General features: G+C 41.2%; 1 protein-coding gene and 1 pseudogene across 1 annotated transcript; both read right to left on the bottom strand.

The window, feature by feature from the left end:
- Window positions 1-1,961: 1,961 nt before the first annotated feature.
- LOC100698900 (putative olfactory receptor 8G2) lies at window positions 1,962-3,151 on the bottom strand. Its single transcript, XM_003457845.3, has one exon. It carries the CDS (start codon window positions 2,907-2,909, stop codon window positions 1,962-1,964), a length of 948 nt encoding a protein of 315 aa, XP_003457893.1. The 5' UTR covers window positions 2,910-3,151.
- An 8,947-nt stretch (window positions 3,152-12,098) lies between these two features.
- LOC106097685 (olfactory receptor 51G1-like) lies at window positions 12,099-13,108 on the bottom strand (annotated as a pseudogene).
- Window positions 13,109-23,896: the final 10,788 nt, after the last annotated feature.

Raw genomic sequence — 23,896 nt, 5'->3', positions numbered from 1 at the left:
TCTGATTACAGCTCAGCATTTAACACAATAGTGCCCGGCAGACTGTTCACAAAGCTGAGGGATCTGGGACTCAACAGCCATCTGTGAGCATGGGTGTTGGACTTCCTCACTGGCAGAACTCAGGTGGTGAGGGTGGGTAGGTGTGTCTCTCCGACAGCATCACCATCAACACAGGAGTACCACAGGGGTACTCTACTCCCTCTACACTTCAGACTGTGTGGCCACCCACGGCTCCAACACCATTGTGAAGCTTGCTGATGACATAGTGGTGTTGGGCGCCATCTCCAACAACGATGAGGCGGCCTACATGGATGGAGTGAAGAATCTAGCATTGTGGTGCACGGATAACCACCTCCAGCTGAACGTCGGCAAGACCAAGGAGCTGGTGGTGGACTTCAGAAGGAGTCAGCACAGAGGCTACAAGTCCATTATCATCAACAGAGTTCCAGTGGAGAGGGTGCAGTCCTTCAAGTATCTTGGTGTCCACATCTCCTCAGACCTGACATGGTCTGCCCACATTCAGGTCCAGACCAAAAAGGCTAGGCAGCGTCTGTACCACCTCTGACAACTGAAGAAGTTCAGGGTCTCTCCAGTGATCCTCAGGTCTTTCTATGCAGGCGCTGTGGAGAGCATCCTCACAAAGAACATCTCATCCTGCTTTGGGAACAGCTGTGTTAAGGACCAAAAAGCTCTTTGGAGAGTGATCCATACAGCAGAACACTGCTACAGATTTTTCCAGATTGTTTTATTTTATTTACTTAATGTATCTAATTCACTTACGTACTGCACATAATGTCCTCTTTTGTATCTAATTCACTTACTGTATATGATATTCTCTTTTGCACAGTTGAGGAGCGTTACAGGACACATTTCACTGCGTGTTGTACTCGTATAACTATGCATGTGACAAATAAAGAATCTTGGAGAGGAGGACACGGGAACTGTACCGTGGGCTGGGAATTAACATTTGGGAGTCACACACTGTTGGGAGCTGGGAGAACTCACTGTGCCACTGTGTGAAGATAGTGAATTTATTTACATTGAAAGGAAGTTACAACAGTTCACAATCTCATTTCAAAAGGAGACCTGCATTCAAGTCCGCTCCTTCCACACCCAGACACGTATGACTGCTGGGGAATTCCCATGATGCACTGAGTGTTAATCACAAATTATTATTCATCTCTGGCTCTCTTCTTGTTGTCATCCGCTCACCCCAACCGGTCATGGCAGATGACTATTACTTGTTACTTTATATTTTATTGTATTATTACGATATTTATATTATATTATAAAGTAAGAAGTATTTGTACAAAGCAGAAGAATATGTTCTGTTTCTGTGTTCATAAGGACTCGCATTCGATAGTCACTGTTTGAACAGTGATTTCACCTTCAGAACAAAACACTGTTAAGTTTTTAGTGTTTTAGTAAAAAAACAACCCAGAAAGTCATTGGCTTTGTTTAATTTAGTCACAGAGTAGTCAGTAAGTTTAGTTATAATAGATAGATAGATAGATAGATAGATAGATAGATAGATAAGATAAGATAAGATATACATAAAACCTATCTATCTACATGAATGGAGAAGTACCATGGGCTCAGAGAAGAGCTGTGAAGATGTGTAGGGTGAAGGTAACAGTGGTCCAAGTGGTGATCGGAGCAGTTGGTGCAGTGACTCCCAAGCTAGGCAAGTGGATCCAGCAGATCCCAGCAACAACATCCCAGATCACTGTCCAGATTGGCACAGTCCTAGGAACAGCTAAGATAATCAAAAATCAAAATCCAAAGTCCAACTTTAGGAACCCAATGAAGTGTACAGCTATGATACCGCGCAGGACTGTCACACTCCCTGGCCTCTGGTAAAGGACCCGAGTTTAAAGGATAGACCTCCCGCAGGGGTGAGAAGGATTTTTTTTTACATATATTACATATATCACCAAAAAACTATTTTTTCTATACATCTGCTATCTATAACCAGTAAACCCTTTAATACAGAAAACATGCTTACAGGCTTTTCTTATTTTGGACATTTGTGTCCCATACATAATCGGATTGAAAAGTGGTTGAATGATGAGGAAATACAGAAACAGGAAGATTCGCAGTGTGCTGGGTACACTGCTCATATCGAACCTGCTCTGAAGTATTTCAAACAAACACCCAAAATAAAAGCTTAAGAGTGAGGCCAGGTGCGGTGCACAGGTATTGATAGCTTTACGTCTCGCCTGTTTGGATCTGGAAAAGCAGATTATGAGTATTTTAATGTAGGAGTAAAGGACTGGAAGCAGAGGGACTAAGATGCTGACAGCGGTGTTAAAAAGTCCATAAATGTTATTCACTTTTGTACCTGAACATGCCAACTTAACAATCAGATAGTTACTGCAATACAAACTGTTGATGGTGTTTCCACACAGTGTCAGGCGGAGGGTCAAAGATAAGCCAATCAACATGTTAATAAATGAGAACAAACATACCGAAATAATAAAGAGAAATACTTTGTTATATGTCATTATGGCGTTGTATTGTAAAGGACAGCAGACAGCGAGGTATCTGTCATAAGACATGACGGCTAAAATACAAAATTCAATGACAGCGTATGTGTACAAACAATAAACCTGCAGGAAGCACAGAGGAGCAGGAACAGTGTGAACATCAGAGAGGATCTGAATCAGGAGGAACGGAAACAGCCCTGTACTACCATACAGCTCATTCACAAACAGGCTGCACAGAAACATGTACATAGGTTCATGTAAGCCTCTGTTCACACAGATAACCACAATCAGAAACGTGTTGGCAGCAATGATCATGATGTATAATACTGTAGTTAATGAGAAATAGGAGAGTTTGAAACTTCCAACATCCATGTAACCTCCAAGAATGAAATAAGACAGAGGAGGGGAAGTTACATTTAGCATAGTTTTTCTTTAAGTCACAAAATCAGTATAAAAAGATGACACTGTGTGATTCAAATAATTACCCCCAAATCTTCAGCAACATTTGGAAACAAAAGTTGTTTTGTTTTTCTCTCAACTTTTTATAGTAAAAACCTGCATTAAAGACACCACCTCACCTGTTCACCTGCTCACCTGTGAATACTCCTGCAGGTGTTTCCACCCATAAAAAGCTGCACCCCAGTGGTTGGTGCAGCTTTTTATGATCTTCCACAAACTGACTCAATCCACACACAAAAAAACAAACAAAACCAAACAAAAAAACCCCATTAGCTAAGAAGAGTATGAGTGATTGGTCCAGTTCATGCCAAGAGGAAACCAATGGCCCTTCTCTGAGTAAAATGGTGATTGAGACCAAGAGCATCTCTACAGTTAGGACTGGAATAATTACTGTGTGACATAATAATATAAATGATATAAAATAAAGCGTGCTAGGTTATTATTTCATGAGAATTTCAATACAGATCAACTGCCCCTTGTAGGGTCTCCAGAGCACTTTGGTCCTGGTGAAGGGCTGCACTGTGATCTCACAGGGCCTAAAAACAATAAATCAGCCTAGCCTCCTGTAAGTACTAACACTTGCAGAAGGGGCTGAGGAAGTTGAGTGCTTTCTGGATTGCTTAGTAGTCACGGTGGGAGCTCTGCGGTCTGATCTTTGATTGATGAATCTGGCTTTAGGAACCTGGAATGTCGCCTCTCTGGTGTAAAAGGAGCCTGAGCTGGTGCTTTAGGCTGAGAACGACAGGTTACATATAGTCGGGATTGTCTCACCTTGGTTTCTGGTGCTCCAGGAACCAGTTTCCTGGAAGCGGGCTGGACTCTATACCACTTGGAAATGGTGGGTATTCTTGTATCCCCAAGTTCGTTGCCTGCACATTGGGTTTTTTCTGTTTGGACAAGAGGGTTACTTTCCTGCACCATCTGTTCAACCTCTCCCTGACTCTCCCTGAGTCACGCCACCATGCCCACCTCTCTTAACCCTTTAAGACCTACCATAGATCCAAGTCCACCAGAGCTTATCTTTATATTTTTACATACTGTAGTGCCATTTTTGAGAGCATTTCAAGTTGCTACACTGCAAAAACTCAAAATCTTACCAAGAGTATTTGTCTTATTTCTAGTCAAAATCATCTCATTACACTTAAAATAAGACAGAATCAGCAATCATACATCAATATCCCAAATTTTAATTATTGTACACTTAATGCATACATATTACTACATAAATTGCAAAAAAGTGCTATAAAGTACAAAAAAAATGAAAATCATTTTTGGGTTTTTGGTTTTACACATATTTCAGAGGTTTATCCCTCTAAACTGTAAATGCAACAAAGTTGCACAAAATAGTTTCCAACCACAGGAATTTTATTTTGAGTGTCTTCATCATTTTACTTTTAGATACACGAATTTTTATATACTGCAGGAAAAACAAAAATAAATATTATAATGCAATTTTGCAAAAAAACCCCAAAAAACCCAACAGTGTTTTTCCAACAGTGTAATTTAAGTTTTAAGCCTCCCAGAAACTATACAGAAAGGCATAAACTCAAACATGAATTTTAAAAAACAGCATATCTATAGAAAAAAACTACACTTTCCGTGAAAATGACATCACTTCCGGTTTTGGCCAGGTAATGGCGGACATCAGATAGATCATGCTAACGGAAGTGTTATGAACAGCTGATCAGATAGGCAAAGCATGTTTCTGGAATATAATGTTTTTGTTGATGCAAATGCTTTTTATGCAATTTTTGCAAAGCCATATGTGGAAGGAAACCGTGACCTAGAACAAGCTGAATACGTAAGCTGTAATTACAATTCCTCCGGTTTCATATGCAAAATAATAATAATAATGATAGCGTTAGCTTATGTGGTTGGAATTCTACTGGACTTTAAAAATACAGTGGTCCCTCGTTTATCCCGGGAGTTACGTTTTAAGAATAACCCGCAATATGTGAAATCCGCAAAGTAGCCAACTTTATTTTTGACAGTTATTATAGATGTTTTAAGGCTGTAAAACCCGTCACTACACACTTTATGTCAAGGAGTGCAGTGTGGCAGGCAGGAGTAGGACCCAAAATGCAGGCGCTCAGACTCAAGGTGTAAACTCAAAGTCACAGCTTTATTGGCTGGCAGGGGAAAAGGCATACAAACTAAACTAAACTGGGAAATATAAACTTACACTTGACGGAGAGGCACACGAGGAAACACACAGCTTGAGGGACGACGCGACACTGACTCAGAGAAACACAGGGTTTAAATACACTGGGAAGTAACGAGGGGAATGAGACACAGAAGGAGAGCACAGCTGGGAGAAATCAGAACTGACGAGACGAGGGAGCAAAGTAGAATACACTCACAAGAGACATGGACCTTCAAAGTAAAACAGGAAGTAGCACAGACGCAAACTAGACTAGGGGAGAGAGCAACTAAGAAACACAGAACAACAACAAAGAGACAGAGGGCAGCTATTAAATACTCAGAGAACTAAAGAGAATACAAGAAAGCCAAACTAAGACACTAGACTAAAGAATAAACTGGGGGAACAAAGGGAACTAAAATCATAATACAAAACTCAGAGACACAAGAAACTCAAAACACTGGGTCACCGACCCAGGACCGTGACACTTTATACACTTTTCTCAGACAGGCATGAACATTTTCACACTTTTCTCTCTTGTTTAAACTCTCAAAGTTCAAACCTTTGTAGAAAAATAAGTCCAGTATTATAGAATGAAACCAAAGATCAAACCCTGTTTTCAGGTCCAGAACATGGGAATAGAGCAGCTGCCCGAGAATTCAGCATTAATGAATCAATAATGAATCAATATTACAGAAGTGGAGGAAGCAAGAAGAATGAGTAAAGTTTGACTTATCTGACCGTTTTGTTTCGCTTAATGCGCCTCATAATCCGAAAAATACGGTATCTTCTACCTTCCTGTAGCATGTCCAGAAGTCCAGCTTTTTGTGCGATGGTTAGCATCTTCCTCTGCCTTTTGGGTGCTACGGCAGGAGCCTTTGAGCAAAATGTTTCATCGACATTGTTGTGTTTGTTAGAGAAGATAAATATACAGTACAACACTTCAGAGTCACACTGCTAGCGATTGGAGATTTATGTAAATTTGACAAGCTGAATGCGTTCTGTACTGTACAGGAGACACGGCACGGAGGAGATTGATTGACAATGGTCTACAGCCAATCAGGACACAGAACACAAAGCGCTGTAAAAAAAAAAAGAAAGAAAGAAAAAAACATGCAAAATTGCACAAAAAACGTCAGTGAAACAGCGAGGCCGCGAAGGGTGAATCGTGTTATAGCGAGGGACCACTGTAGTTACACAAAACGGAATGTGCCCGCTCCGGCCGACCATAAAGGGTTAAGGCCTCCACCATCATTCCCATCCCCCAAAAGACTGGAATAGACACCCTCAATGGCTACAGACCTATAGCCCTCACGTGTGTAGTCATGACGTGTTTTAAGTGGATAGTTTCAGCACATCAGAGACTGTCTACTTCCCTCTCTCGACCCCTACCAGGTTGGTTACAAAGCAAAAGGATCCATGAGGATGCCATTACCTTTCACAGAGTGCTAAGCCATCTGGAGAACAGGAAGCACTAGGTGATGATGCTCTTTGTGGACTACAGCTCAGCGTTCAACACCATAATCCCCAACATCCTCAGGACTAAACTGGACCACCTTCAGACCCCTTCTGCCACCTGCTCCTGGATCAAAGACTTCCTCACCAACCGAAGGTTCACAGGGCTGCATCTCAGCCCCCTACTGCACACCCTGTACACCTTTGACTGTACACCAAACCACGCAACCAATGTCATCATCATGTATGCCAATGACACCACTGTGGTTGGGCTCATCTCTGATGGAGATGAGACAGGATACAGGAGGGAGGTAGAGAACTTGTCCTGCTGGTGCTCAGAGAATAACCTGAAGCTGAACATCCTAAAACCAAAGAACTCATCATGGACTTCAGGAGACACAGACAGGTCCACTCTCATTATAAATGGAGAACAGGTGGAATCTGTCTCCACCTTCAGGTTTCTGGGCACCCACATCTCTGCTGATCTCAACTGGACTGGATAACACCATCTCCCTGGTAAAGAAGCCCAGCAGCGGCTGCACTTCCTCCATGTCCTGAGGAAGAATAACCTGGACCGGGAGCTGCTGCTGCTCCTCAGTGGAGAGCGTGCTCTCCTCAGGGGCCACAACTGAGAGCAGGAAGGCTGCACAGAGTGTCATTAACACTGCCAAAAACATCAGTGGCTGCCCTCTGACACCTTTTGTTTTTTTTTTGATTTGATTTGATTTTATTGATTAGCATTCAAATATCTCAGTGAATATAGAATACAGAATAAAGATTACCACAAAGCAAAAAATCATGAGACAAGGCTAATCAAAAGGTATTGGCTGAAGCATTTGCTTATTACGCCAACCCTTTTAACAAAAAATCTTTTGCATGAAGCTCCTGTACACAGGGCTCGAAGCAAAGAATAAAACAAAGCAAAGCAAAAACAAACAAACAAATAAACAAACAAAAAAACTTTCCACCTTAGATAACTACATCAAAGCAAAACAATCAAGAGTTTCAGAATTATTATTTTTGCTCTTTTCATTCTTGATTAATATATTTTTCTAATACTCTATTTTTAAACATGTTTTTAAACAAGGAAAATGAACGACACCTTTTTAAATCACTGTCATAACTATTCCACAGGTTAACTCCTCTAACAGAAACACATGTCTGCTTTATGTTTGTCCTTATCTTGTTTTTTTTAAAGACATCTGTTCCCCTTAAGTCATATTGACTCTCTCTGACTTTAAACAGCTTCTGAGTTCTGCGGCAAAGCAAGTTATTTTGTGCTTTATACATTATCTGTGCCATTTTATATTCGACTAAATCATAAAATTTTAGGGTATTCAGATTAATAAACAAAATGTTAGTTGGTTCTATATAGTTTGATTGATTTATAATTCTTATAGCTCTTTTCTGTAACTTGAAAATAGGAAGAGTATTTGTTTTATATGCATTAGCCCATATCTCCAGACAATAAGTCATATATGGAAGCAACAGAGAACAATAAAGTGTGTATAATGATTCCTTGTTCAGGACATGCTGTGTTTTGTAGAGAATAGCAATGGTTTTTGACATTTTTGTTTTCACATGGTTTATATGAGACTTCCAGCTCAGCTTATCATCAATTATCACTCCAAGAAATTTATTTTCGTACACTCAATTTCAATTCCATTAACCCTGATTTTAGATACATTTTTCATTTGTCTAGTGCCAAAAATAATCAATTTTGTTTTCTTTATATTTAATGATAACTTATTTACATCAAACCAGTTTTTTAATATATTTAACTCCTTTTCCGCTGTAGTCAGAAGCTGTTCTAGGTCTTTACCTGAGCAATACAGAGTGGTATCATCAGCAAACAATACACATTTTAACAGTTTGGAAACACTACATATGTCATTTATATATAATATGAATAATTTAGGGCCCAGCACAGAGCCCTGAGGAACACCACAAGTTACCTTCAACTTATTAGATTTTACATTATTGATTTCAACATATTGATATCTGTCATCCAGGTAACTTTTCATCCACTTATATGCTATCCATCTTATACCATATCTCTCTAGTTTATTCATTAATATAGAATGATCAATTGTATCAAACGCCTTATATAAAAACACCAACAGTATATTCCTTATTATCTATTGCATTAGATATCCCTTCTACAAGTTCCATCACTGCCATCGAAGTGGACCTTTTCACTCTAAAGCCATATTGGTCATCACTTAGGAGATTATGCTTCTCCATATATTTATCAAGTCTATTAACAAATAACTTTTCTAAAATTTTTGAGAACTGTGGGAGTAGTGATATAGGTCTGTAATTGGTAAACTGACATCTCTCTCCGTTTTTATGGATTGGAATAACTTTTGCTATTTTCATTTGTGAGGGAAACAGTTCGAAAGGACAGATTACAAATGTATGCGAAAGGTTGCACTATATATTCTATAATACTCTTAACTAATTTCATGTCAATACCAAAACAGTCGGTGGACTTTTTATTTTTAAATGTCTTCACAATGTTAATTATTTCTCTATGAGTTACAGCACCAATAAACAAAAACAAAGGTGAAAGTCATCACCTGATCCTCCTGTCTCAGGTAAACCAGGGCCATCACAGATGACCACGCCCACCACCTGCTGCCCTCTGGTCGGTGCCTCAGGTCAATCAGATCCCACAAGTCCTGTTTTCTATATATTATTCTTGTTGTATATAAACTCCCCTTGTCTGTTATTCATTCCTGCTGTCTACTATTTATATTTTTATTCCTGCACAGTTGGTGCTGAACACACACAATTTCACTGTACATGTACAGTGACAATAAAAAGCTATTTGATTGTGTTGCTGGGGGATTGTTGCTGGATGTCTGTATGTCTGTACCATGTTCAAACATAGGGATGTGCATAAGCGCACATGGCACCAGGACACCCTAGGTAACAGGTCGATGATCAATTTTGTGATCATCAAATGATCAGATCTGCAGTCACGTGTTCTGGACACCCGGGTGAAAGGAACAGAGATTTCAACTGATCACCAGCTGGTGGTAAGTTAGATCAGGTAGAGGGGGAGGATGCTGGATACAATTAGAATATCTTGTAACCTACTGGTCACAACAAAGTTGAAACAATGACAAGCTGTTTCATGACTAGCTGTGGCCTATTGCTGATTCCAGGCATTGAAGTCGGGGTTGCTGACTGTGAATTTTCAGTATGCAGCCCAAAGAGGTGACAGTGATGTGAAGGAGGCCATTATTAAAAGCAGAACACTGCTGTCATGCCAGGAACTGCAGGAGTGGACAATGTTTGGATGTACCAGGTCATTGGCGCCCCTTTTATGAACTTTTATACCTATTTACACCAATGTGGAATATACATAATAAAACTGCATGTGTGACGCTTTAAAGTTTTCTGTAATGTGTTTATATTTATCTGTTTCTTAGCATGTGGCTAAAGTGCAACATTAAATGGATCAGCAGTGAGCTGGTGGATGTTCAGAGTTGGTGTCCACATACATATGGACAACACACACATTCTACAACATCAGGAAAAAGCTGGAGCAGTGTTTCAGAAAGTCTGTATGAAGTTTGCAGGATGTGTTTTCATGGATGGATCCTCTGAGGGGGGTCATTACCGTCCTCGGCCCTCTGAGACCAGAGCTGAGGTCTGCTCCGGCTGATTGGTCTCTCTGGTCAAAAGCACTCACAGATAGTTGCATCAGAGGGAGTTGGAGGAAACTGTGGCTAATGAGGAGACACCTCAGGGACAGAAATGTTTACATGCACAGATGACCTTTAATCTACCAGTTACAGAGATGATGTAACTCTTACAGCAGCCTCTGCAGGTTGACTTTAACAGAAAAGTTCTCTCACTTTGTTCAAAGTCTTAAATTTGTCTTTTGTGGAAATAACTAAAAGTTAACTCTGGAACCAAGACTGCACTGATCCCAGTGCCATGTTAGCCTCCTAACACACAGCAGGCCTGAGGGCCACTGTCAGGGGTTTAGAGTCAGGCTGTCACATGATTAACCGCACGCTGAGACATGAAGAAAAAGGCTATAAACTCTGTAAAAAGGAGCTGACGTCGCTCGCACTAAACACAAAACCCTTTATTTATGCATTTGTATTAAAGGCTGCGTTTGTGTGGTAGAAATTTCACTCCCTTCAGAGAACACTGGACTGTTGTCGCTGCCAAACGTGACCTAAATCTAAAGTGGGTCACTAAAAGTCAGCGTGCCTCTTAACTGCCCCCCTCACAAATCAACTGATTTAAGCATTTCTAATGAAGTGTTGCAAAATTCAAAGAGAGAAAGTTGAGCCAGAAAGTTTTCCCAGAATGCACTTTGTGAACTTTCCTGCAGTGAATGATCAGAAACAGATCTGCCACCAAGTTCCTACTGCTCTACATCACAGACACGAAACTGACGCAGGTTATTGAGACTGATAGACCATCACACGGATCTGGAATGATCAATGTGCAGAATGACCCCACAGTCAGCTGATCCGGTTAAGCAGAAATGTTTAAGGTGGCAAAAATGATGCAAACTCAAACTTATGAATGTATTGTCTTCTACATTTTTAAAAAAAATTGTCAGAAGGTTCAATAAAAACTGCAGTTTCCAAAAAATTTTATTTTCTGGCAATTATTTCATAGTTCAGACTTTACAGGGTCAACAACCTGCAGAACAGCAGGATCCTGTTGGGGGTTAGGTCAGCTTAACTTTTAAGGACTTGAACAGAAAGCATCTGCACTTGTTTAATTTCACAGTGGACATAAACAACCTCATTCAGAACTGACAGAAGTTATCTATGTTCACTATGAATGACCATCTTTGAACAGAGAGGGGCTTACAACACCGATTTATTGTGGGATCCTTCCCAGATGCCTTAACGCCCACTCACATCTTGTGTCAGCTGATCTCAGTAAGTCAAATGATAGGGCGAGGCAAGGTCTCACAATGGTTTCAGCCCAAACCTCTGCTGGTAATGACCCACAACCTTTTTCACAACCTGGCTAATGTGATGGGTCACATGATCAATAGCGGATCAACAACCCTCCTAAGGGACCCTCACTAAGGCTTGAATACCCAAGACTCTCCACCATTTGGTGTTAGAACTGAAGAAGCTTCTTACCACCAGTTTAGCTCACTGGGATGAGCAGCTGACCATAGGCCTACATCTAAGGACTGATTCTTATGCATTGCTTTTCTACTCTCCCAGAGTACTCAAGGTATTAATTATACAACATGCCACATTTACACAAGCACTGTCTTCTATGATTTTAAGTGCTTACTAACTAACATTCACACTCCGATGAATGCATCGGAGAGCAACTTCGGGTTAATATCTTGCCCAGGGATATTTGGCATACATGCTAGGTGGATTGAACCACCAACCTTCTGATTAGTAGGTGACCTGCTCTACCTCCTGAGCTACAGCAGAAGAGTTTACACTAGCAGAGTCAGAGGCAGCCATGTATTTACGTGGAATAATATACAATAATAATAATATACAATATTCACCACAGTGTTCAGAGCAGACATGATGATGATTTTGCTTCTGCAGTTATCTCCTTTTGTGAGCAAACAGACGTTTGCGGATGTTGGACATGTTCAGTCCGTACAGTACGGGTTAAAGAGCGGCTGGCAGGTTAGAAAGTACAGCGATAAAACAATGTGCACCATGCTGTGCATACTGCTCAGACTGAACCTGCTCTGGATCACTTCAAAGCAAACACCAAAAGAGAAGTTTAGCAGAGACGACAGGTGAGGCGTGCAGGTGCTGACGGCTTTCTGTCGGGTTTGTTTGGATCCAGAAAAACAGACTTTCAGGATCCTCACGTATGAGCAAAGAATTAAAATAACTGGAACAAACACTGTGAGAGCTGTGATAAAAAGACCATAAATGTTATTTGCTGTGGTTTCAGAGCAGGCCAGTTTCACAATGGAGTAGTTCAAACAGTAAACCTTGTTAATGACGTTCCCACACAGCTCCAGAGGAGCGATCAGTAAGATCAAAGTAAGAATGGTAAGAAAAGAGTATAACCAGGAAAGTGCAATCAGCAAGACAACCGTCGCAGGCGTCATACGTGTGTGATATTGGAGAGGACAGCAGATGGCGAGGTATCTGTCATAGGACATGACGGCTAAGATGCAAAACTCAACACAGACATAAGAAAAAACACAGAAGATCTGCAGGAAGCACAGAGGAGCAGAAACAGTGTGAACATCAGAGAGGATCTGAAGCAGGAGGAACGGAAACAGCCCTGTACTACCATACAGCTCATTCACAAACAGGCTGCACAGAAACATGTACATAGGTTCATGTAAGCTTCTGTTCACACAGATAACCACAATCAGCAGGACGTTGGCACAAAGAATCAATAAGTATAAAGACAAAACAACCGTGAAACAGAAATATTTCAAAGTACTGGTGTCGAAGTAAGCAGCAAGTGTGAAGTATGAAACCTTTGAGGAGTTTATGATGAGCTGTATTCTGTCCCCCTGCGTTGTGTCTTCACTGTAATCCTGCAAACACACAATTTCACATTTTAGGCATTTCTTATCATAAACCATCATCACACGATCAGAGCAGGAAAAACACGTTTCTCTCTTTATGTTAATGAACACAGATGTGTGATACACATCTGTCAAAGTATCTACTTAAAAGTATTCTCTGTACACAAATGTACCATTGTGTGTTTGTGAAGCTTTCCCTTACTGCTGCCACGCTCACTAAACTGCCCCTGATCACAGAGGCAGTCGTCACTAAAGCTGGAGCTTTGCTGCGGATCGCTGACTGATGCAACAAATCAGCGGAAAAAACCTGAAAAAGACCGCCTACCTATTCAGGGAAATGATGTCACAGTCTGCAGAGACCATGAAATACAGACTTTCCTGATCCTGGACACTAAACCACCAGAACAACCTCCTCTGCAGCACCCTGGTCTCATCACTAACTGTTCTCTGTGAAGTTTGAAGGTTTCACGGGTTTAAGAAGAAGTTAGTGGACACAGGTAGCTACAGAGAGAATCTTTCTGACCACAGTTGTTGAATGAATCAGTGAGAGCATAATCATTATAGGATGGAAGGACTCAGCAAATTCCTGATCAGGGTGGATGTGAGGGAGTGAACAAAAAAGTGAAAACTTTTTAAAGACAAATATACTTGCCACTGTAAAATGTGTGCATGGGTGGAGGAGGGTGGAGGAGGTGGGGAGGCAGATTTACCTGTTGGCGGGAGAGGTGGGGGCCGAGTCTGACTGAGACCATGTCCACACTAATACGTTTTCGTTTGAAAACGCATCATTTTCTCTCCGTCCACACTGAGACGGCGTTTTCAGTCAAGGAAAACAGAGCTTTTTGAAAACGCTCTCCAAAGTGGATACATTTGAAAATCCCGTTTTCGTGTCGCCTTGTGGACTGCAAAAAAAACGAAGGTTTTCGAAATGATAATGCATTTTAATCATGTGATGCAGTCATGTGACCTTTTCAACTAAGATGGCAGATGGCATTGTACGGCAGTTGTTTTGTTGGCTCTCAATTTTGACAGCCCTATTAAAGATTAATATCAGTTTGTACATGCTCCAGAAGACGGAGTGTTTACTCAGAGCTGTTGTTCAGCAACTTTGTGCCCTTGTGTTACTCGCAGCAACAAGTCCACCTTGTTGTCAGTCCATTTAAAAAACTCAGTGCTTTTCCTCGACATTTTGCTGCGATGTTTCAAAGAGCCAGAAAGTAAATAAAGAGCAGACAGAAAGGACACAGGTCGAATGCAACAATGGAAACTATAGCGTGGATGCGGATGTTTTTAGATGAAAACACCATTTTCACATTTATCCAGATTAGTGTAGACGTAGGCTGATGGATGCCGGTTGGTAAGGATGCCTTTGATCCAGGGGTGGGTGGGTGTCTGAAGGTGGTCCAGTTTGGTGCTGAGATGTCTGAGATTATGGTGTTAAACGCTGAGCTGTAGTCCTCACGTAGGTCTTCCTGTTCTCCAGATGGCTCAGTGCTCAGTGAAGGGCAGCAGTGATCCTACATGGTTTAATTTGCTCTGTAAGCAATCTGGTAGGGGTCAAGAGAGGGCAGTAGACAGTCTCTGATGTGCTAATACACTATCTGCTCGAAACACTTCATCACTACAGACATGAGATTTATAGGTCTGAGTCATTGAGGCTGTCTGTACCAGTGTGTACTTTGGCTCATGATCTGTTCGACGCCTTCTCCATGCTTTTTTTTGCCATCATTCAGGAAGAGGTTGATCTTGGTTGATCGGTTTGTTTATGTATCTAATCATCTGGTAGACTTAGATATCAATACGCCAACCTCCTGGAATGTGTTGCTCACTTGGTTGGCTTTTGTCTGTTTTTTCTGATGTCACAGCTCAAGGATGGATGGTTTCACCTTCACTGAGAGCTCCTTTTGACCGCAGGCTGTCTGTTAACAGCAAAATCTTTAAAATACAAGCACCACACCTCAAATCAACTCCAGGCCTTTTATCTGCTTAATTGACAAGAACATAAGGAAGGAACTATCCACAACTGCCCATGAAATAACTTTTAGGTCAACTGTCCAATTACATTTGGACAGTTGTCCTTTTAAAAAGAGGATGGCGCAAGTTAAGGAGCTGAAACTCTTGAACCCTTCATCCAGTTTGAATGTGGATACCCTCAAATGAAGCTCTACACATTATGTCCATGTCCATTATATAACTATAATTGGAATATGTTTCAGTAAACAGGTAAATAAACAAAACTTGTGTCAGTGTCCAAATACATATTGACCTAACTGTATAGGTCATAGCATTTCATAGCAGTATTCAAAGTGGCCTAAATGTGTATTGAAAGCGGTTTTCCATTCACCTTCTCTAAACTTCGCTAAGTGAAGCACAGAGGAGCAGAAACAGTGTGAACATCAGAGAGGATCTGAAGCAGGAGGAACGGAAACAGCCCTGTACTACCATACAGCTCATTCACAAACAGGCTGCACAGAAAGATGTACATAGGTTCATGTAAGCTTCTGTTCACACAGATAACCACAATCAGCAGGACATTCACAGCAGCAATCGACATGTATAAAGATCGAAGTATCTGAGAGGGCTGTTTCTGAGTAAGCACCGAGTGTGAGATATAAACCTGGGAAAAGTTTGTTTTCATTCTCACTTTGTTGTGAACAGAAAACATAACTCTGGATAAATGAACAGGTAGTAAATGTTCACCTGTGACAGAACTGTAGCATGTAAGGGTCACGGCAGGGTTGACCGGTGTGTTTGCAGAGCAGACCCAAAAGCAGACACGGTAAAAAAAGAAAGCTTAGGTACAACAAAAGCAGGCTGTTTATTTGGCTGACAGGAAAAAACCAAAACAAACAAACAAAAAAAAAAAACACAAACAAAGGCAAGACAAACTGGGAACACTAAAACTAACTAGAAAGCGAAAATTTCGGAAGAAATTTAAGTGTGCCTATGCCGCTGCTAATCAGTGTAGTTTGCCCTTCATACGGCTACAGAGAGCAAAACTCAGCAGAGCAGCCATTCTCCACCATGAGCTATGGTAAAAACAAACACCGCTCACACCTCACAGATGACAGCTTACAGTTTTGGGTAAAGATGAGGTGACTTTGTACAGCGCCGATTTGCAGACGCTGTGCACACAGGTTCATGAGCAGAAGTCCCATTGTATCACGGCAGACCCGACAATGTTTTGCATGAACACGCTTTGAAGCATTACGTTATGGACCACTTTTCACACATGGTTGGTTTACCCACACAGCCGGCTGTAGCGGCACTGCAGACCATGCCCCGCCACACACATCAAACACGTAAAATAAATATTTATGCACTTTTGCATTCACTTTTTGTTATTTGTTATTTTTACACAGTGTTCTGAATGATGAACAATGGTCTACAGCCAATCTTGTGTAGTATTATACAAACTTTGGTTGTAAGATTCAGATAACTATTTAATAAAAGCTAAATATTTTATATGAGAATAAGAAAGAAAGTATATCTTTGTGTCCCCCTTTCCCTGTTAATGCCCTACCTGGCCCCTGGCAAAGCTTTGCTAGATCCGCCCCTGCACAGTTACCAGCTGTCAGCTGCACAGAAAAGGAGCTTGGTGTTTATTTGTCTCTCAGAAACAGTTCATAACTTCCCTTCAACTCATTCATGTCACCTAAAGGGTAAACCTGTTTCTCCATCACCAGTTCAGCTCTGATAATTCAGTAAGGACATCTCCTGGTTTCGACCAGCTGCTTTTACAGCTGTGGCTCCAGCAAACATCAGCTGATACTAGAAATTAAAATCAAATGAATTCTAACAACAGCTGATCAAGCTTAAACGTGCTGCTGTTGTTTAGCGCGATAAACAACAAGAGAGAAAAGCCGATCATTGATCAGTTTCATGGTTGAAGTTGCAACAGGCGAGAGAATGACAGGGGAGGCTTCGTAACGACAGAATAAATCCAGCTTTGTGTCTTTTTCCGTTCTACCTGAAGTACGGGAAAACTGTGTTCCTTTTCAGCTCAATACGAAACGCGTAATATTTTCTCTGAATGCGGGACGATTCCGTTTGTACAGAACGGTTGGCAACTCTATGAACTAACCCTTATGAATAAAATAAAGTTCAACATCAGTAACTTGGCGCGCACACAGCTGTATAGAAACTCCGTCGTGCTAGCTAGCACGCAGTAGGAGTTATTGTAACTGATTGTAAAAGTCAGCACAACGAAAATAAACTACACCTAAACTCAGTTTATAGCTGACCCAAATAGAGTGCAGTTCATAACTTCTTACCTGAAATTCAGTTAACCTGACGCTCCGACCGGCAGCCGCCTTGGGTCTGCTTCTCCTCTGTTTGAGCTCCGCGTAAGCCACCACCGGTCGATTGGCAGCCTCGTATGTGTCTTTTCCCGCATGTCCTTTCTGTCACACACCGGTGGATAGCTGCCCTCTGTTGTAGCTCCGCGTTAGCCACCACCAAACAACTCAGTTATTTTTTCCACGTCGACCAGCATCATCAGCCCATATGAACGAAAAATAAGTCCAGCTGAGACACAGACTCTTTGCGAGCGATCAGGGGGTGAAGGGAGTGTCAGCCGCCTCACTGTAAGCCAAGCCCGGGTGCTTTTAGCAGCACTAGCCGCGCTAGCTAGCTAGCCGGCTAGCAGCAACATCGTAAGAGAACTGTTGCTAATATGGGATGTCTTGATAAAACGAGCAGATATTTGAAGTTTACACACCTACATTCTCGCCTGAAAATATCTTAAAAGTTATTTTGTGACCTAGAACACTAATAAAAGCAATATATAAAACGAAGTGGTGGCCGCCATTGTTTGACTCTGTAGAGGCGTGCTATGAATTGTGGGATATGGAGTTTTCCACCAAGCATACACCCTTTAGGCCGTACTACTCCGGTATACCACTAGAGAGAGCCAACACACCACAAATGAAGTCTGTTTCTATGGGCCAAAAGATGAATCTTTCCCATGGGCCTAGAAATGGGCCTAAATTTGCACTAAAATCAAAATATTTCAAAAACTATAAAAGTCATAAACACCAAAAGTCATATCATACTAGTCCAGATCCAGCCGCACAAAATGATATAACATATGTAACCCTTGTCTCAAACCTGTGCGGCAGATAAGCGCGGGAAAATTTGCACTAAAATATTAATATTTAAAAAACTATAAAAGTCATAAACACCAAAAGTCATTGCACACCATTCCAGATCCAGCCGCACAAAACGATATAACATATGTGAACCTTGTCTCAAAACTGTGGGGCGAGTTACGCGCTGAAATTTTAGGCGGAAGATTGAGAATAATAATAAAAAGAAGAACTAGAAAGCGAAAATTTCGGAAGAAATTTTAAGTGTGCCTATGCCGCTGCTAATCAGTGTAGTTTGCCCTTCATACGGCCGCTTAGGGCAAAACTCAGCAGAGCAGCCATTCTCCACCATGAACTATGGTAAAAACAAACACCGCTCACGCTTCACAGATGACAGCTGATGGATTCAGAGATTCTTTTATTGCTGCCATATACTCTGCCTTATGATAAATGCATTAATAACATGTTCTACAGTATTATTTTATCAGTAATATTGTTTACAGGGTTCATATTGCATTGAATATGTTTGTCATCACATTCATTCTATTCACAGGTTGAGTTCATTCTATACACAATGCATAACTGTGCTTGTTTAGAGTTGATGTTCTATCCAAGAGGGTTTTAAGCTTCACTGGTGAGAGTGTCCAGGTGATACATGTTGAGGGAAGATGAGAACATAGCAGGTTAATTGCATGCATGCTTACAATACACATAAATCTAGTAGCAGGCCTGAGCGAAGGCCCAAGTGTCTTCTGCTTCTTATTTGAGACCTGCGCCAATTCAGTCTACTTAGTGATTGAGGACGAGGGTCCATTATTAGCCCTTAGAGGCCCTGAAGCTTGAAGTTATTACCTTAAAAGGAAGGTGTTATCAAAAAGAGAAGTTATATGTCTGTTCATAGTTATTAGAGATGTACAAGATGTACCTTGTCTGTAAACAATGACTGGACATAATGTGTTTTTGACCTGTATTGACATGTATGTGGGGTGTGATCCTCTATGCTATAAAACCAGAACTCAGTGTATTTTTGTAAGAGCAAATAGCCATATGCTGACGGTTGTTCTCCGTTGTCAATAAACTCATCGTTTGATTGCACTTTTCTGGGCCTCCGTCGTTTGTTGTCTGGTCTACAGTTGATCGATCTCGCTTCATTTGGTGGAGGATGCGGGCAACTGACGATCAGCAGAAAGAAGTACAGGTGTTTGTTGTCGGCGGAGGTCGAGCCCGGATTAGGTAATCGAACGGCAGAGGTCACGGTGACAGCTCGACTACTGGGCCCACATAATAAAAAGGTAAGGCACAAACCTCTTAAACAGAAATTGTGCTGTAGTGAATTATAAATTCTAAAACAGGTAGTCGAGTGGTCATCTGTTGATCTCTGTTTTGAGTTTTGTTTGCAGCGAAATTGAAACTTAAGAGTAGTGTTGCATTCACGGTCGCTCGGAAAAAGCAGTACTGAGCTAAAAGTAACTAGAGATGTTGTTTTAAGGAAATAGAGAGAAGAGAGATTGAGCTGTGATTAAGGAATAAAGAGATTATAAGTGTCTAAAAGTTACGGAGCCGAAGGACTCCACCCCCGGGAAAGACGTTTCCTGGTATTAAACTAGGGGAGGGCCCCGCTGAGATTTTGTGGCCTCAGATATAGCCCCGGTGATCGCAGAGGATCATTGTTAGGGAGACACTTAATTGTGAGAAAAGAGTAAAATACCAGACGCAAGAGTCCGAGGAAGTTGATATATGATTTAAGAGAAACTCAGGCCAGCCGTAAGCTTGAGGTTTGCAGTAAAGCCAGCCGAGCAGTAAAGTGAAACTAAGGTCTGTTGTGTTGAAGTAACTCTGAGAATAAATACTGTGAGCTATGAGAGACGATTAAAAAGTATTACCTATGCATTTGTGGACCCGCTGTGGTCAGTGAAAAATTTGCGGACCCGCCGTGGTCAGTGAAAATTTGTGGACCACCGTGGGCCAAGAAAAGCTGTGTTTTTGTTGATATTCCTGGAGAATTTGCAGACCTGTTGACGTCTCTTAAAGACGAGCAGCGGTGTGTATATCCGGGTTGTAGGGACCCACTCATACAGCTGGAAACCGTGACGTAAGAAACTGTCTGAAATGATTTAAGTGCCAGCCGGCTGCAGGCTGTGTGTGAGAGGGCTGTAAAAGTCTCTTTTTCCGTTCTTTTTTGCTGGGAAAAGTGCGCAGTTAAAATTTGGGTGCGGTCACTTCCCCTTTTAATTTAACAAAGAATAGATACATTGATTAAATGAGGGGTGGATAAAGGGCATGCTCATTGTGCCGTTGTTTCATTATAGGTGCTTGGAAATAGACAGTGAGAGGCCCACGGGGATCCCATTAAGGCTGCTGAAGCATTTTCCTGTTTTGTGAGCGTGCCTTTGGTGATTTTGAAATACAGTATCACTGGACAGGGTGATTCTAATATAAGAGTTATTTTAATCCAACCAGAAACAGAGTAAGAATAAAGCTGTGAGCCTCCTCCTGAGTGGAGAGAATTTGCAGAATTTTGAGTATCTCTTGTTAAAGAAAAGGGAAAAGAGATTCTGTGTACGGCAGACCGTGAAGTTTCTAGATTAAATCAGAGAGAACTAATGTGGCCGAAGGTTGGATCTGATATGAGGCGAACAGAGGACCGGTCTAAAAAGATTAAAAGGTAAGCACAAACCTGTTCAATAAGCAATTTGTGCAAATTGGCTGAATTCTAAATTATCTGTTCGCTGAGTAGATGGTCTTAACTACTAAATTGCGCAGTAGGGGTAAAACTGAATTCTCGAGAATAAAGTAAAACGTCGAAGTAATGAATGAGTAACTGGAAGTAATGAGAAGCTTTGAAGCAAGGATAATGAAACTTTGAGAAACAGACAGTACTGAGTAAAAGGTTATATGGTATTTCATGGTAAAAGAGAAAAGAGACCAATGCATGTTTAAGAATAGAAGAATATAAGAGTTATTGGTCAGCTTATGGTTTAATAAGTGTCAAACTCACGGGATTGGAGAATCCTGTACCTCTTTGAGACTTCAAAGAGGAGCTCCGGCGTGGGCATATGTCAGGTGGTGTTGCCGAGAGTTTTGGGCTCGGTGAATAGCTAATGATCAAGAGGATCATTTTGGGAGACGCTTATTTGTAAGTAAAAGGATTAAGTTCGGACGAGGAAGTCCGACAGAAACACCTGGTGCTGTCAGGATGTTTAAGTGACACAGAAGTTCAGAAAACCGAGTCAGAAATGGTTTTGTGGCTTTGGTAAACTGATTTTGAAGGAAAATCAGTGTTTATTGTGCTGAATAACAGATCCGGCGCGGTCTGACGGGAAATCAGCTGCACAATTCTGAGTGTGCAGTGTTGTTGATATTAACAGATCCGGCGTGGTCTGAGAAAAGAAATAAATCGGTTAATGGCTGATATATTTATATGAATTTTGGTGGCTCTGCTGAGGTCCAGAAAATAATCAATGCGGACTGTGTTGGTTTGAGTGTTGGTAAACGATCCAGAAGAATTGCCCTGGTCTGTGTCTGTGTGTGTGTGTGTTGTTCAGTGACAACATGCACAGTTTAAAATTGGGCGCTGTTCCTTCCTCTTTTGGTTTCAAAACAGTGAGATACGTGTGCTGAAGATTACTGGACCCGGCGAGGTCCATATGATGAAGTTCTTGGGCACGTAAATGACAGAAACAGTTTCTGAATTTGAGGAGAATTCTGAAGCACTGAGGTTGAATTTTCTCTGTGCTTGGTGCGCTGTGTGGACTTATATCAGAGTTATAATCCAAAGGTTATGACCTGGAGGTCATTCATGGTGTTTAAAGAAGAACAGGAATTAGAAAAGGATATTTAATGTCATATTTTGTGTAAATTGAGGAAAACTCACCACATGTGTTCACCTTTTTCATTTAAAGGGACACAGACATTAACACACACACATACTTGGGTGTGAGTTACTTCCTCTTTTAATTTTAAACTGCAACACGTGTTCATTGAACTAGAATTTCAGCAGTGGATGAGACAGGATTAGGTTAGGGCTAGTCAAAGATAAAGATGACTTTATTAGTCCCACCGGTGGGAAATTTGTTTTGTTAAAGCAAAGTGCAAAGTTATGCAGCAGAAATTAGAAAACACTGGAAGCAATAAAATAAAGTAGATAGAATAAATAGAATACCAATATATATACAGCTGAGTAAGAAAATACAAAATACAACTTTTCAAAGAAAGAATTGCACATATAGCAGTCTTATTGCACGTATGAGGTTCTGGTAAAGTACTAGTTCTGGTAAAAGTAAAAACTTAGGTTTAAAGTTTTATGCCCTGGAGCAAGAGTCGTGTGTAAGAAAAATGACTTAGAAACGGACATTAAAGGTCACATTTTGTCTAAGATGGGGAGAATTGTCCCATATGGTTTATTTGTCTTCTTTTAAGAGGACAGACGCACTGAGTGTGTCTACTTGCTCTTCTGATCTAAGCAAGCATGTTTGATAAAATACTCTTAGGAAAGCGTATTTGAGTGCTTCTAAGTGTGTGAATGTTGTGAGTACTTGATTTGAATGATTCTGTGTGATTGTACAAAATAATAAATAAGTAATAATAATCATAGGGGAGTGCGTGAATAGAGGAGGCCTGAGAGAGGTGTGTGCGTCAAACAGAAGTCTGATTATAGCTGGGGAAGACGTTGCAGCATGAAAACAGAGCAATTAGAGACTGAATGTCTTAAGAAAAGTAATAAAATATTAATTACATGTTTAGAAAGAAAGACTGAGAAAATAAATACATGAACAACAATTACATTAAGAATAGAAACACACGTACACAAATTGTTACAGGTGAAATGTTGGGAATAATCAGAAGTGAGATAGCTTAATATACTGATGAAATGAAGAAAGCAGCTTACACTCCTTTGATTTCCCCTCCCCTCATAGCACCCGTGCCCACTTGGCCCCCGTATCAGGCGAAGCATGGAAGGCTGGACAGCCCATGACGGGTAAGATCCCACCTCGAAACCCTGGGACAACCTAAGGCAAGGCGCAGTCACGATTGCTTGAACCTAGGTCCCTAAGTGAGCTTGGACTCACTGGAGGAGACGGGACTACAAGGGTAAAGCCGCTGGGGCAGATACATTGATAATATTTATTTATGGTAAAACAGTGGCGAAATATCGCTCTTGCTTTCATATAAGTGCAGCGGACATACCTGAGTGGCCGCGATCTAATCCTGTTTACATAAAGTAAACCTGCTCCCGAGCAGGTTTACGCTTACGGATCTGTTGCTATGACAGCAAGTCCCAGATGAGCTTCGGAGAACCGAACGATCCAAGATCACGCGAAATCGTCAACATTCAAATCCGCTAACTTCCTTAGCGAGGTACGAAGAACGGGCCCCAGGAGTGACATGTTTAGCCGCATGTTCTCCTTAAATTGCTGGCTGTCTGAGTGGTGTCCCAGAAACGATGTGGGCTTCATAGATAATTGGCAAACCTTCTGGAGGAAACCTGGTCTTGTTAGGAGAGACGGCATCCATCCCACTTTGGATGGAGCAGCTCTCATTTCTAGAAATATGGACAAATTTATTAAACCCCCAAAATATGACTATCCAGAGTTGGACCAGGAAGCAGAGTTGCAGTCTTACACGCCTCTCTGCAGCTTCTCTCCTCCTGCTACCCCCCAAAAACCCATCTCCATTGAGACTGTGTCAGCTCCCAAAAAGACAAAAAACAAACCAAAAACCAGCAATAAACAACTTAAACATAAAAAATCACAAAGAA

The sequence above is a fragment of the Oreochromis niloticus genome, linkage group LG14, assembly GCF_001858045.2.
Source record: "Oreochromis niloticus isolate F11D_XX linkage group LG14, O_niloticus_UMD_NMBU, whole genome shotgun sequence".
Taxonomy (NCBI): Eukaryota; Metazoa; Chordata; class Actinopteri; order Cichliformes; family Cichlidae; genus Oreochromis; species Oreochromis niloticus.
This window is presented reverse-complemented; position numbering and strand designations above follow the sequence as displayed.

Coding starts and splice junctions, on each gene's coding strand:
- LOC100698900 (XM_003457845.3), bottom strand. CDS start 2,909: ATGCTAAATGTAACTTCCCCTCCTCTGTCTTATTTCATTCTTGGAGGT.